The sequence below is a fragment of the Littorina saxatilis genome, linkage group LG2 (genome assembly GCF_037325665.1).
Source record: "Littorina saxatilis isolate snail1 linkage group LG2, US_GU_Lsax_2.0, whole genome shotgun sequence".
Classification (NCBI taxonomy): domain Eukaryota; kingdom Metazoa; phylum Mollusca; class Gastropoda; order Littorinimorpha; family Littorinidae; genus Littorina; species Littorina saxatilis.
This window is the reverse complement of record NC_090246.1, coordinates 11,711,288-11,727,553: the sequence shown is the minus strand read 5'-3', so window position 1 is coordinate 11,727,553 and position 16,266 is coordinate 11,711,288. Positions and strand designations below refer to the sequence as shown.

Below are 16,266 nucleotides of genomic sequence, written 5' to 3'. Positions count from 1 at the left end.
AAAAGAAAAAGATGTCCGTTTCCGGTAACATCGCCGAAAAAAATAGGGTCGGTCGGTCGGTCGGTTTTTATTTTTTTATTATTGTTTTTTTTTAACCTTTTTCTTGCGTTTTGTAAACGTCTTTTTTTTTTAAACGCTTCATTAGTTTACTTACAATTATTTAGCACATGTTTTTGACCTAGATATATTGAAACTAAATAAAGTATACATAATACTTGACTTCATTTGTGTGTGTGTGTGTGTGTGTGTGTGTGTGTGTGTGTGTGTGTGTGTGTGTGTGTGTGTGTGTGTGTGCAAAAAGCGAAAAAAACCCACTTTAGGGTCGTCGCTTAAAAATAGGGTCGGTCGGGTTACCGGAAACAGACATATTTTTTCTTTTTGGCCTGACCTTGTTGACCACCACAGTCTTGTAGAGTCATCACAGTGGAACCCCTCTTTAAAGATCTCAACATTCTGCTAGAATCAGGTCTCAATCGGGAGGGGGATTTAAAATGGAGGTACATTTACATATATACGGGGTGTTGCAGGTAGCTCTGTTTCCTCCTTGGGGATGAAGCTACCAGGGGAAGGGATTGTGTTGGAGGTGCGGGTAGAGGGGTAGCCCTTCCGGTGCTCCCCCTTGGACCTCCCTAGTCTAGGACCCTGGGTCTTCGCGAGGTGGCCATTGTGGCGTAATCTCTCCGGACTAGCATAACGTTTCCCTATCCCAAGACTGACCGTGCATGGTCTATGACCACATCCTCTACGAGGTGACCCTATCAACTAGGCAGCGCAAGCCCCTAGGCGAAACACGGCGGATCTAGAGGAGAGAACCTCGATAAAAAATTTGAGCTGCCATGAAGACGGAGCATGTTGGCTGAGGACAGCGGGCAGACCTTCTGTGCCGACACCCATCTACAGGAGAAAACCAGGCATGCACGCATCAAACCCAACATGGCCATACAAACGGACATATATATGATTTCAGTAACAGAAAATCTGAAAAACCAAGGTCTCAATTATAACAACGGGGTGGAATGGGGAGTATTTAATCGGAGAGGGGTGGAGGGGGGGGGGGGGGAGTATGAAGAAGGGGAAAAGCAGGTCTCACACGGAAGGAAGACTTTCAATGGAGGTACATTTACAGAAGATGATTTTAAAAACAGAATAAAAACCTTAAAAATCAAGGTGAACAGGGGAATTCCACTCAACCGTATATTGTGTCCTGTCTCAAACGGTCACAACTGGTCAAGTGAAAACAGAAGGCACACGCCAATCACTTCCTCTAGCGGTAGCCTAACTACATGCAGCGGTGTTGTCACTAACGGATTGCCATTGTGGCCAAAATACTGGTTTCATCACTATCAACTGCCGTTACAGAAAAACTGAATCGTCTGCTCCAGTGAGCGCCGAAACCAAACGGTTATCACGTGACACTTTTGCCATATTTAGTGTTGTTTGCACAGTAAATAGGCCTACAGCCGCGAAAAATAGCTCGCTTGAAACTGTCTTACATATCAATTCCTTTGTAATTTAAAAATTACAAAACACCATGAAAAATCATTATAGACGATCGCGAATCTGTTTATATCAATAATACATTACAAAAAGCTCTAAATATGTAAAAAAAAAAAAAAAAAAAAAAAAAAAAAAAACAATCGGTTTCCTTGCCAGACAACTGAAGGAAACTCAAGGCATCCTATCAGGGAGAGAATGAGCCGAACTCATTTTGTCGACCTTTCATTTCTTTTGAAGCCACGCGAAGGACTGTGCCTTTAAACTCTTGTATGTTTCAGGAATTGACTCGATCGATCCGGCGTTATAAATCAATGTTCCCCACGGAACGCACGTTGGTAAAGTAAGAAGCAATGTTTACAACTGAATCGTGTCGAAGTAATCGATTCTCTGATTTCGTGAACACCGAGAAACTCTCCACACCGCATAATCGGAACGTGTGTGGTGTGTGTGTGTGTGTGCAGTGTGTGTGTGTGCAGCGGTGACAGTGTTTACGTGTTGCACACACCAAAACTTATTTACATACAACACTGAAACTGAGTCCAAAATCTTTGAAACTGAACACTTCTGGATCGTATTCATTTTAATTATTAGCTCTGTCATTAAATAGTTGAATGAAAATAACAAGAACAGTAAAGTGACTCAGTCTAAACTGTGACAGTTGCATACTTTTCAGTCTTCTAGCTCTCGGATAATCAGAATGAAAGTGTCCATCCTTCCGTCAATCCGACGTTGGATCAATCAATCAAGCAATCAATCAATCAATCAACTCAGTCTGCAGTGCTGATATCTCATCCGTCTTCAGACATTTAGATAGTAAAACCTGCAAAGAATACATTTTTTTCAAGCAGAATTAAAGTATTTGACCATGGGCTATATAGCCAACAGTCAAACCCACCAAGCAACCAACCAACTGGCCAATGATACGTGTGAATCGATAGCCCCCCGCGGGTTAGGGGGAGTCCCATATTGGTTGGGACGAGAAAGAATTTACCCGATGCTCCCCAGCAGAGTCGTAAGAGCCTAGGCGACTAACGGATTCTCAGTGTTTCTCCTTTTACCCTTAGCTTGTAGTTGTTAAGTGTTTTTAGATCTTGTATAGAATATAGTCAATGTTTGTAAAGATTTTAGTCAAGCATTATGTAAGAAATGTTAAGTCCTTTGTACTGGAAACTTGCATTCTCCCAGTAAGGTAATATATTGTACTACGTTGCAAGCCCCTGGAGCAAATTTTTGATTAGTGCTTTTGTGAACAAGAAATAATTGACAAGTGGCTCTATTCCATCACCCCCCTTCCCTCCGTCGCGATATAACCTTGAACGGTTGAAAACGACGTTAAACACCAAATAAAGAAAGAAAGATAGGGTCACACACACACACACACACACACACGGACCGGCGTGAGACACTCACTGATTTAATTGCACGCCGCCACATGACACACACGGCACACACACACTGACACACATTTTTGATCGACACACACACTCAACAGATGAAAGCATATTTTAAGTGAGGACATTTTGTACAAATGTGCACAATGTCAGGCAACAGAAATACTGCTGCGGACACCCTGTCTATGTATGACGTCTGAGCAGCGGAAGCTGTCGAATCGAGACTGTCACAGTACTTTCATTTCCACCACTATTCTAAGGGAAACTACTCCTATAAATATTAATTATACGGTGTTGAAAGAAATATGTACCCTCAAAAAAAGGTAACAGTTTATTCTTACAAATCTTACTATCAATGAGCAATACTCATATATCCTGTTAATATTAACCATATTAAAAGGTTTTCAGACCCCTCAGTTGGATTCTTGTATCAATATTTACGTTTTTATGTTAACAGTTTACAGTTTTTACTGTTGAAGGTAGGGGTCAAATCTACGTAGTCACCTAAACAACTGCAAGCATGGCCGCTGCCGGTGACTGGTGCTTGATAGAAAGTGATCCAGGAGTGTTTACTGAGCTGATTAAAGGCTTTGGTAAGATGTTCTCCGCATAACTCATTGCTTTTAGTACAAGTAAATCACTAAGCACTCACAGTGTCGTAGGAATGTATGATTCGTATTATTCAATGCCATCATTCGTTTTACCAGTTCTGAGGATAAAGAGGAAGAGGCACCTGCTCATCCTCAAAAGGGCTTTGTCACGAAGAAAGTCCCATGTTTTGTGACATATTGTCATTTTAATCCCCTTTTTGGTAATCTTGAACTTAAGCGTGTTAAATTCATAGCTCATGATTCAGAGGCATTTAAGTCTCCAAATTTGTAGAACCTGCACTTCATAACAAGTCATTTTAGATCCCTTTATTCGCTTTAAACTATTAAAGTTACGGAATGAACTCCGATGAACTGAACGAATCAATGCATTTCGTTTACATGGGTCAAAAAAGGAATTATCCGTATGAGCGGACAAGGGAGACAACTCTTTCGTGTAAAGGATGTCCCATGGTTGACAACGTACGCCATTTTCGGTGCATTTTCGTCGATTGAACAACCAAAGTAATTAATTATGCTTAAGTTTGGAGCTCAATCCGTCAATTTCACGACAAATGTTTTTTGGCTTGCTTACATGGACTTAATGTATCAAAAATAAGTAAAGAATGTCACTGGATTCTGAGCTATGAATTTAACATGCTAAAGTTCAAGATTACCCCGTTTTTTTTATTTTATATCAAATTCTTGCATGGAATTGGAGCCCTGTAGATCATTATTATTTGTGTGTGTGTGTGTGTGTACATCTTGGGTTCTCTTTGAGTTTTGCAAACTGCTGGACCTCAGGGCTCCTGTCATGATCTATTTGTTGCAGGTTGCAAAGGTGTTCAGGTGGAAGAAATATGGAGCCTGGACAAAGACAGTTTTGAAACCCTGAAGTAAATATGTCATTTGGCAACATGGAACTGATATTAAATAGAAATTTAGCATTAAAACACTACTAAAAGTATGGTTATATAATGCAGTAGTAATCCTGGTGCCTATTGCAGTATACAATTGACAAAATACACTCATTTTTCATCTATCTGTATACTTAATGTAAGTTTAATTTGATGTATATTTCCAGTTTATATCATAGTTTTTATATTATTTTCCATATACATTTATTACTTTGTGCATGCATGTCTCTTTATTTATGAGGAAACTAAGTTATTTTCCAATCCATATAATTTCTTTTTTTTTCTCACCATTTATGAACCTCGCGATCTATTTCAATTCTTAGTAGTCATTATCTATGTAAACAGCAAACATTTTTTTCTTAGTAGTCATTATCTATGTGAACAGCAAAAAGATGTTGTGTTCATTTGCAGACCAGTTCATGGACTGATCTTCCTGTTCAAATGGGTGCCAGACAAAGAGCCTGATGGCTCAGTGGTAGAAGACAGCCGTTTGGAAAAGATCTTCTTTGCCAAACAGGTAAATAAAGCTTTGAAAGTCAGCTTATGCTACAATTTACATTATTCGTGTTTCTGCTTCATATTATGTTTAAAACTTTTTCATATAAAACTTAAAAGTGAAAGAGTTGAAAATAACTTCATGCATATGATATTATTGCACATTAATGATTAAATCGTTGTTCTGGTGTTTCTGTGCATTGAAAATGACTGCATGAAAAGGTTTGAGACAATCCGGAAATCAAATTAATAAAAGTCAACATTATACAGTCGAACCCACTTAAAACGAACACGCTAGTTACGAATTTTGACTTATAACGTATTAGTTTTAAGTTCCCAACTGAATACCTCTTTCTTCATGCTTAAAAAAAATGCTTAAAACGAATTCTTTATAACGAATTTATGCTTATAACGAGCACTTTTTGGATTCCCAAGCATGCATAATGTCTGTAATTTACTCACGCTTATGACGAAATCTTTAAACTCGTCCCGAGATCGACATATCATGGGAATTTGAGAAGTTTGAATACATGTGTCAAAGTCTTCCCTTGCGTCGACTGCTTGAACCATTGCTCAACCGATCACTGAATAAAGTTAAACTGATTACACTGTACTCACAAAACAATTTCAAATTTAGAATCAAAGTGATTGATAGCTCAGACACTGAACATGAATGACTGACTGACGTTTATTTCCTTCGCGAATACCAAAAACGAAACATCAATGTTTTGAACGGGAGCCATTGCCAAAAAATATAGATGCCAGAGTGGTTTCCCTTGGACAAGGGAAACCACACTCTCAACGTTTGCGTTCGCCGGTTCGCGATAGTTTATCAGTCAGTCAGTGCTTTTGATTTGGATTTGAACATCATGTTGCAAAAAAAAAAAAAATAAAACTAAATTGGCCAAGGTTTGCTACCCGTCGCCAAGGTAAGTGATTCCGGACAAATGATAGGAACACCGCGAATGTGGACAGTGTCAGTGTGTGCGTGTGTGTGACCAAAAACGTAACAACTGGATGAAACATCTGTGTGCTCACTCTCACTCAAACTCAACAATCATCACTCAACATGAGACACACATGAACATGTAACTGAATATGTCACTTTATTGTCTAAACGTGAAGCAGCATGAAAGTTGCGAAAGAAACAAATTGAAACACCATAAAATGTACAAGACTAAAAAAAATAAAAATAAAAATAAAAAAAAAATCAATCAATTTTCTTAATACGAATTTTGGTTAAGACGAACTTTTTTTCCGATCCCCAGTGATTCGTCTTAAGCGAGTTCGACTGTACACCAATGTCAAAAACACTTGTTCAAAATAAAATCCACAACTCTTCTGTATACATGTGCGATTTTTTTTCTTTCCAAATATTTTAAATTAGGGTGATTACCACATTAAACAGTGTCTTAGCTGTGTTTTGTTTGCCAGTTAGTTATTTTTCATGTATTTCAGGTGATCAACAATGCGTGTGCCACCCAAGCCATTCTCAGCATCTTGCTCAACTGCACACATTCTGATGTTTCTCTGGGGGAGACGCTCGGTAGCTTCAAGGACTTTTCACAAAACTTTGACCCAGCGGTGAGTATATCTGAGTCAAATAATGGCACTGAAGATTGTATTGTATTTAGGCATGCCAGCTGAATGTTTGTGAGATCTCACATGAATGTATTCGCAAAAGTTCAGCTGTGCATCTCCGTTTGACCATTAGATTGTAAGTGGATAGAATCCTACCACCCCCATGTGCAAATGAATGCAAAAAGAGCAATGCACACACCTCCCTTTAATTTACAGACCTCCAAATATTTTTTAGAAAATTGGGTCTTAAAATGGGGGTAATTTACAGACATTATAAACAGACGATCTGAAATATCAAGGTCTTAAAATGGGGGTAATTTACAGACATTATAAACAGACGATCTGAAATATCAAGGTCTTAAAATGGGGGTAATTTACAGACATTATGAACAGACGATCTGAAATATCAAGGTCTTAAAATGGGGGTAATTTACAGACATTATGAACAGACGATCTGAAATATCAAGGTCTTAAAATGGGGGTAATTTACAGACATTATGAACAGACGATCTGAAATATCAAGGTCTTAAAATGGGGGTAATTTACAGACATTGTGAACAGACGATCTGAAATATCAAGGTCTTAAAATGGGGGTGATTTACAGACATTATGAACAGACGATCTGAAATATCAAGGTCTTAAAATGGGGGTAATTTACAGACATTATGAACAGACGATCTGAAATATCAAGGTCTTAAAATGGGGGTAATTTACAGACATTGTGAACAGACGATCTGAAATATCAAGGTCTTAAAATGGGGGTGATTTACAGACATTATGAACAGACGATCTGAAATATCAAGGTCTTAAAAAGGGAGAAGTCTTAAATTGGAGGGTCTTACAAGGGGTGTTCCACCGTACCGAGTTTCAAGTGAAACTCCAGTAACTTTGAAACACACAGATACTATTACCAAGCATGCATTGCTGCTTGCTACCCATGTTGCAGGTTAAAAAAACCCAGTTTGGCGCAAAAAACTCTCACCAACGTCTTCTTCAATTGCCTTTTTGACATTGCTTTCTTCCAATGTTACAGCTACGAGGACTGAGTCTCAGCAATTCTGACCTGATCAGGCAGGTCCACAACAGCTTTTCAAGGTAGGTGCAGACTGTGTTCTGTAAGATTCGTTAATTATTAGTTTTATCAAAAAGTAAACATTAAACACGTGCAGTGAAACAGCAGGCAAGTAGTCGTTTCATAAATAATATTGATCCTTGAAGATTGTGATGACTCAGCATCTGGTGATTTTGTCAAAAAGATTTGTGATAACAATGATATGGTACTGTGATTATGTTATGGCATACAGATATGGGGAGTCCCTGCTGTTTATGTAGATCTACACTTGCAAGCAATAATGTAGTTTCTGGAACAGCAGATGAAATTGTGCATGAAGCTGTGAATTTTATTTTTTTAATTTCATAGTGGTAATCTTTGTGTGACAGGGAGACTACTGTGTTAACCATCACATCAGGCTCTGCAGTTGTTGGTCTTAGATAGCGCAAGCTATTTATAGCCGACACCTGTGAATTGTAGAGTTCTGTTTGTGATGGGGTCTGGCTGCTGCGGTCTTCTTGTATGTTCTTGGTTTCCTCTGCGTAACATAGGGCATAGTTTTTTTTTGTAGGGCTAAGCAATTAGCTCTAAAATGCTCAATCCTGTTTGATTGGACTTCGCCTCCAAAGGTGATTGTTGTGTTCTGGCACTCGGTTACATTTGTAACCAGTAACATTGTTGCAGCCCAGGCATGATTTTAATTGTGGAATGTTTTTGCAGGCAGCAGATGTTTGAGTTTGACGAGAAGATGGCAAAGAAAGATGATGACGTCTTTCATTTTGTGGGCTACATTCCTTTTGAGGGCCGTCTGTACGAGCTTGATGGTCTCAAGGACGGACCTGTAGATTTGGGTAAGACTGTCTTTGGTTTTTGACACCCTTTTAATCAGTGAGTAATTTTAATGAGTAGTGTTTGGGTGTATGACCTGCTTGCTGTCTGTGAACAAACTTGACATTTAAGTTTTCTCGGATGGCCTTTTTCTTTCTTTTCACAAATGCAGGGCATAGTTTTCCCTTATGAGCCTCCATGTCTTTTGGCATAGTCAAGGTATATCACTTTATGTCACTTCTTTTAATTGTTTGCATTTTTGCATTTTTTGACTCACATGCGAAGCAAAAGTGAGTCTATGTACTCACCCGAGTCGTCCGTCCGTCCGTCCCGACGTCCGGAAAACTTTAACGTTGGATATTTCTTGGACACTATTCAGTCTATCAGTACCAAATTTGGCAAGATGGTGTATGATGACAAGGCCCCAAAAAACATACATAGCATCTTGACCTTGCTTCAAGGTCAAGGTCGCAGGGGCCATAAATGTTGCCTAAAAAACAGCTATTTTTCACATTTTTCACATTTTCTCTGAAGTTTTTGAGATTCAATACCTCACCTATATATGATATATAGGGCAAAGTAAGCCCCATCTTTTGATACCAGTTTGGTTTACCTTGCTTCAAGGTCAAGGTCACAGGAGCTCTTCAAAGTTGGATTGTATACATATTTTGAAGTGACCTTGACCCTGAACTATGGAAGATAACTGTTTCAAACTTAAAAATTATGTGGGGCACATGTTATGCTTTCATCATGAGACACATTTGGTCACATATGATCAAGGTCAAGGTCACTTTGACCCTTATGAAATGTGACCAAAATAAGGTAGTGAACCACTAAAAGTGACCATATCTCATGGTAGAAAGAGCCAATAAGCACCATTGTACTTCCTATGTCTTGAATTAACAGCTTTGTGTTGCATGACCTTGGATGACCTTGACCTTGGGTCAAGGTCACATGTATTTTGGTAGGAAAAATGTGTAAAGCATGTGAGTCGTATGGGCTTTGCCCTTCTTGTTTTATGAAATTCTTATCAATCATTTAGTTTAGTACATTTCAGAAATTGCTGCAAATGGTTGATTTTGTTCTTTGTTGTCAGGTGCTATACCAGCAGACACAGAGTGGACAGATGTTGTCAGGCCTGTCATAGAAAAACGCATACAGAAGTGAGTAGTGTTCTTTATGTCAATGGGTGGGCTTTGTTATCTTGTTCTTCAGTAAAAGGATATGGCACAGCTGCAGTAAGGCTCAGAGCTATCAGCTTTATGATCTTGCATGTATTTATCTGTCTGTGTCTGTTTCTTATGCACACAAAAAACAAGGACAACTAAACCAACTATTTCTAGTGTTGTGCTTTCTAATTTGCTGTCACTGAATAATTGTAATGAAATACTGTAGCAGCTGACATGATCATCTATTTCTTTTGCAGGTACAGTGCAGATGAGATTCACTTCAATCTTATGGCGGTTGTGTCCGACAGAAAAATGTCATACGAGAAGAAACTTGCAGAGATTCAACAAAAAGTGGACGTAAGTCCAATAAGCGGATGTGAGACTGAGAGCGGTTGTATAGATGTGAATGTTTTTCATTTAAAGTACATATAGCCCAGTGGGTTATGAAGTCAGAACCAATAACAATGAATCGATTGTAAGTTCTGTGCTATTTTCACAGAGTAAATGGATAACTTCATTTATTAAAGAAACAAATGCAACTTGATAATCCAACAGAAATGCAATGTGTTAACGGAAAAAAAATTGGGCAAGTGCAGACTTTATGTTGTGTTAACTTGTTGTTTATGTTGCTGTCAATGACTACTAAAAGTAGTCCTTGGTTGCTGTTTCTTGGTTTCCGGTGTGTTTGAAATATTGTAGAACAACTTGGATAGCTAATTGTAATATGTATGTTACTCATGATTGCATACATTTGTTGCTTCAGCAAGGTGGAATGGACACAGATGACCTACAGGCAGAAATAAGTCGCCTCACCTTCCTCATTCAAGACGAGGAAAAAAAGGGAAATCAGTACAAGGTAAGCGTAATTCACTTCTGTTGTCAAAGAACTGTTAAACCTATCTCTGCTAGCTGTAACGGTATGTTGGATAAAGTTGATATTTTTGTTAGATGAGTGTTTGAAAGATTAAAGGAAATAAACATTTAAAAAAAAATGTGCCTCGCTCATTCTCACCTGCTTAGATTCATTATTACCTGGCTCATACTCAGTTGCTTAGATACATTATAATAACATGATTTGTAACTTCAGGTGAAGATCTAAAAGAGGATTGTGAAGGATGTTGTCCTTTTTATTTGGGAGGGTCTGTAGCATGTTTGTGCGGGTGTGTGTATTTGTGTGTGTGTGTGTGAGATTGATTGTAATATCCCGTTTTCTTTTAGCTCCATGATTGATTATTTTGCAGATTGAAAATATCCGACGCAGACACAATTACCTCCCTTTTATAATGGAGCTGTTGAAGATCCTTGCATCTGAAAAGAAACTGTTGCCTTTGATAGAGAAGGTTTGTTGCTATCTCTTTCTTTCTCTCTCTCTCTCTCTCTCTCTCTCTCTCTCTCTCTCTCTCTCTCTCTCTCTCTCTCTCTCTGTGTCTGTGTCTGTGTCTCTCTCTCTCTCTCTCTCTTTAAATGTTAATCCCATCGCAGTTCTTAATTACAGATAAGATTAGACAGGCCTACCATGCATGTTCAAATCCCGGTCAGTCTCGTCTGTTGGGTTAAGGGTGGAGATTTTTCTGATCTCCCAGGTCAACTTATGTACAGACCTGCTAGTGCCTTATTCCCCTTCGTGTGAACATGCAAGCACAAGACCAAGTACCGGCACGGTTGGCCTAGTGGTAAGGCGTCCGCCCCGTGATCGGGAGGTCGTGGGTTCGAAACCCGGCCGGGTCATTCCAAAGACTTTAAAATTGACAATCTAGTGGCTGCTCCGCCTGGCGTCTGGCATTATGGGGTTAGTGCTAGGACTGGTTGGTCCGGTGTCAGAATAATGTGACTGGGTGAGACATGAAGCCTGTGCTGCGACTTCTGTCTTGTGTGTGGCGCACATTATATGTCAAAGCAGCACCGCCCTGATATGGCCCTTCGTGATCGGCTGGGCGTTAAGCAAAAAAACAAACAAACAAGACCAAGTACACACGGAAAAGATCCTGTAGTCCATGCCAGAGTTCGGTGGATAACAGAAACACGAAAATATCCAGCATGCACAAAAAAGCGGCCGAATAATTCATAACGTTTGTGGTCGCTAAATGGATGAAGATGAAGATATGCTAATACATTTGTACTTTATCAAAGAGAAGAGTGCTGAGTCAGGTAGGCTCTGGCATTGGTTATTGCTTGCAGACTGATATTTTGAAAGATTCTGGTTTGAAGCTTTGGCTCTGTGCAGTTTAAACTTGCAATTATGTGATGACAAGAAGAATCAAAACTTGACTAAATGTAAAAATTAAAATAAAAGTTTGTCAACACACACACACACACACACACACACACACACACACACACACACACACACACACACACACACACACACACACACACACACACACACACACACACACACACACATATGCAAGCATGCATGCATTTGCACACATAAACACACGCCTCTGTATGATTATTGGGCCAATGGGGAAAGAAAGCAGATTTCAAGGTGTCATATATTTGTTTCCTTCTGTTCTGGCAGTTTAAAACAACAATAAAAAAACTAATCCATGGCTGTGATGTTTCTCCAGGCAAAAGAGGTAGCAGCACAGAAAAGAAGCGAGAAAGAAAAGGCAAAGCAGACAGCAGCATCTTAGGTCAGTAAAGGAGTGAGTATGATTAACGCAGACCTGTTTACACTACACATTGAGCGTAGTAAACTACGAATTTGAATAATATACTACGCAACTACGCAAGTCTGTCGTTTTCTACGCAAACGGTATTTTTTTTCTTTTTTTTCCGTCTTTACACCTGTTCCTTGTCCCGTTGTGCTCTCACACCGCCCCGTCCCTGCACGCAAACGGTATTGTTTCGGCTACGCATATCACAATCCGTAATTTTCTTCATCTCCCTTGACCGATCCATTTTCCAATCCATGTTTTCGGCCAGCAGTCGTTTGCTGCATGCAGCGCGTAAAGCGCCCACGGGCGTTGCGTTGTAGCTTGTTAATGCCGAATAGGCTTCTCCAAGCAAATGCCGGGCACAACTGAAAGCGTTACTGCCAAACCATGCGGGCGTTTCGACACAATGGCTGAACGCAGAGCACACGAAAGTGAAGATGAGAACTGTGAAGAAAATGACTCCGAAAGGCCACCGACCAAAAAGAAAAAGACGAGCAATGCGCCGAACCAAGTCTTTCTGCCAAAATATCATCAGGACTACCCATGCCTTGTCTCTTCGCGGAAAGGAAAACATCATGCTCATTGCACTGTCTGCAATTCCCATTTTTCCGTCAGTCGATCAATACATGTGGTAAAAAGTAGCAATCATTGTTCTTGTTGTTGTGATAGGTCGACGAGAAATTCTACACATTCAATTACAAAACTACACATTTGCCTCATTTTGCTCCCAGAAAATACACATGCAATGTTTTAGGGGTAAACAGGTCTGTTAACGTTTTCCTTTCGTTCTCAAGAAGTTTTGCTTATTCTGTATGTTATATAACTGATTGATGGTTTATTGTTGTAACAGTTTGCATGCTGTTATAGTGCACTGACAATGTGTTACAGGGATGGCCAAACCGTCCGCCCGGTCGCCAGGGGCGAGTAAAAAATCCGCCGGGCAATTAGAAACCGGCTGGCCAATGAAAATTTTGGTTGTAATTTAAAGTTTTAAAGCCATATAACACTGCAGATCATCTGTGCTATGTACCTTGCCAGCGTAATTTCTGCCGGGCTAGTGACTTTCTTGAAGTTACTAGCCCGGCTGGCGAGTTTAAATTTTGAGATTTGGCCATCCTTGGTGTTACATGTGCATAGGATAGTTCAAGTTGCTATCCTTCCTGTGTGAACAATCATGTATTCCACCACAAATCTGCACAGGCTTTTAGTTTTAGTTTTATCTGCAATAAGAGCACCCTTCCACTAGGACATGTGTAAGAAATCAACCGGATATGTTCAAATACATGTACCTTGAAACACAAATCTTTCCAACTGAATGAATGATACAATGTTTGTACCATTTTCCAAAAGAGTGATGGTTCTGTGAGACCAAGAGAAAATGACTTCATATTGGCATACCTATCAATCTGCTGTACTTACTTTCTTACTTAGGCTCTTTGCCCCCAGCGGAGCACAGGCCATTGACAAGGTTCCTCCATCGCACTCTGCTTTGGGCTATTCTTTCCGCTTCTGTCCAGCTGTTGCCTTGCCTCTTTAGAGCCGCCTCCAGCTGTTGCCTTGCCTCTTTAGAGCCGCCTCCAGCTGTTGCCTTGCCTCTTTGGAGCCGCCTCCAGCTGTTGCCTTGCCTCTTTGGAGCCGCCTCCAGCTGTTGCCTTGCCTCTTTGGAGCCGCCTCCAGCTGTTGCCTTGCCTCTTTAGAGCCGCCTCCAGCTGTTGCCTTGCCTCTTTAGAGCCGCCTCCAGCTGTTGCCTTGCCTCTTTAGAGCCGCCTCCAGCTGTTGCCTTGCCTCTTTAGAGCCGCCTCCAGCTGTTGCCTTGCCTCTTTGGAGCCGCCTCCAGCTGTTGCCTTGCCTCTTTAGAGCCGCCTCCAGCTGTTGCCTTGCCTCTTTAGAGCCGCCTCCAGCTGTTGCCTTGCCTCTTTAGAGCTGCCTCCAGCTGTTTCCTTGCCTCTTTAGAGCCGCCTCCAGCTGTTGCCTTGCCTCTTTAGAGCCGCCTCCAGCTGTTGCCTTGCCTCTTTAGAGCCGCCTCCAGCTGTTGCCTTGCCTCTTTAGAGCTGCCTCCAGCTGTTGCCTGGCCTCTTTAGAGCCACCTCCAGCTGTTGCCTTGCCTCTTTAGAGCCGCCTCCAGCTGTTGCCTTGCCTCTTTAGAGCTGCCTCCAGCTGTTGCCTTGCCTCTTTAGAGCCGCCTCCAGCTGTTGCCTTGCCTCTTTAGAGCCGCCTCCAGCTGTTTCCTTGCCTCTTTAGAGCCACCTCCAGCTGTTGCCTTGCCTCTTTAGAGCCGCCTCCAGCTGTTGCCTTGCCTCTTTAGAGCCGCCTCCAGCTGTTGCCTTGCCTCTTTAGAGCCGCCTCCAGCTGTTTCTCAGCCTCCCTCTCTCTCTTTTTCCCTGCGGGTTCCAAGTGAGAGTCTAGCGGGTGGTCATGATGCTGGGTGTTGGTGATTTTGTTTTATTTTGCTCTTAATGTGTGTGCAGGTACAGCGGTGACAGTGGTTGAAGTGGTACAAGACTTTTCCTGTTTGGATTTCACTTTTTTTCCCCTCAATAAAAATGTTCTTTCAATTGAAAATGTCTGTACCTGCCTTTACATATCGGTGTGTGTGTGTGTATTGTTTCTGTGCGATTGTGCGTCTGAGTGAGTGTCTGTCTGAATGTGTGTGTGTTTCTGTCTGTCTGTTTTCGCAATTGTGGGTTTTTTTTCAGGCGCACACATATGTATGCATGAGTGTTGATGTGTCCACAAGTAAAACACAAACAGCTTGAAACTGCAACAAAACGGCGTGCTTCCATGAAATAATAACAATAGTAGCAACAATTTAATCATCCTTGACAGCTAGGATATTACCGTGAAACTCGAAAAACTTCATAAAGTATAAATTACAACAACAAACAAAAATACCCAATACGAAAGCCCATGAAATTCACATACATGTACATGCACACAATGTTCAAAAATCAAAAAGTGTTAACCAGAATTTGGAGAGAGACTCCTTGAGTGCTCATTGTTGTACACTACATTGGGGTATGCAAGTTAAAGATCCCACGATTGACAAAAGGGTCTTTCCTGGCAAAATGTCCACCAAAATACCCGTGTGACCTGGAATAATAGGCCGTGAAAGATGGATGCAGCGCCTAAAGGCAGTTGATCTACTGGCCGATGTGAATGCGTGATTATATTGTGTAAAAAATTCCATCTCACACGGCATTAATAGGTAACATGCGCCTTGAGTCGCCTTGTGTGGTGAGATACGTGTGCGATATAAATCCTCGTAAATAAATAAAATAAATGAGTCTTCAGTTATTGACGCATACTTTTTTTTACCCTGGCCAGTTGACTGTCAGGTAGTTCTGAAATGTAGGTCTTCTGACAGAACATTTGTTTTTGTAACAAGGCTATTTGGACCAAATAGTACACATTTTCAGTCCAAGTTCAACTGACCTAGCTATTGTTCTGTGAGTCTTGGGACATCACTGAGTGCAAACCTTGGAGAGTTTGCCCTCCTTGTCCCATCAACCCCACATTTTCTCTCTGAGAGAGCTACATTGCATGGGAGGGGGGTGGGGGAATACATTCTAATGTAATAATCCTTTTTTTCTGATGCAAATCATGCTGATTAATTTTATGACAATGAAGTTGACAGCAAATCGTAAAGCTTCTTTGGAAGCTTTAATCACAGCAAAAAATCTTGCAACGAGCGCTTATTTCAGGCTTCGCTCACCATTACACCGAAAAACATCATAAAAGGGAGATTATACTTTATTTGTAGTGTCCACTTAGACTACAGCATATATTGCTTAAATTCAGTTTTAAAGTTATCACTGCAAAGGATGTATTAGCAGATATAATTCATAATAATATGCTTAGGGTTCCCCAGTGGTCTAGTTGGCCATAGATGAGCACTTTCAGTGAGTTTTGCGTCCTGATTTATAGGATGAATCAGTTTTTAAATGAGGGTTGTCTCCAGACAAAACCAAGCTAGTTGAAACGAATTGGGGATTGAAAATTTGTGTTTTGAGTTGCATGACAAAATTCATACATAAAAAATGTACTCCTCACATACAGTTGCACAATCCTAAAATGATAATTCAAATATGGG

The 16,266-nt window shown here is 40.6% G+C and overlaps 1 protein-coding gene across 2 annotated transcripts; it reads left to right on the top strand.

Annotated features, from left to right (window-relative positions):
* Window positions 1–3,358: 3,358 nt before the first annotated feature.
* LOC138958201 (ubiquitin carboxyl-terminal hydrolase isozyme L5-like) lies at window positions 3,359–14,738 on the top strand. 2 transcript variants are annotated; one of them, XM_070329292.1, is made up of 12 exons: window positions 3,359–3,481; window positions 4,308–4,371; window positions 4,804–4,909; window positions 6,346–6,471; window positions 7,502–7,563; window positions 8,240–8,370; window positions 9,444–9,510; window positions 9,774–9,873; window positions 10,280–10,372; window positions 10,758–10,856; window positions 12,087–12,152; window positions 14,645–14,738. In XM_070329292.1, the coding sequence occupies exons 1-11, from the start codon at window positions 3,409–3,411 to the stop codon at window positions 12,150–12,152; spliced, it is 987 nt and encodes a 328-aa protein (XP_070185393.1). In that variant the 5' UTR covers window positions 3,359–3,408; the 3' UTR covers window positions 14,645–14,738. The 2 variants fall into 2 exon arrangements, with proteins under 2 accessions (XP_070185393.1, XP_070185392.1); XM_070329291.1 differs by having other exon boundaries at window positions 12,087–12,164.
* The last annotated feature ends 1,528 nt before the right edge of the window (window positions 14,739–16,266 follow it).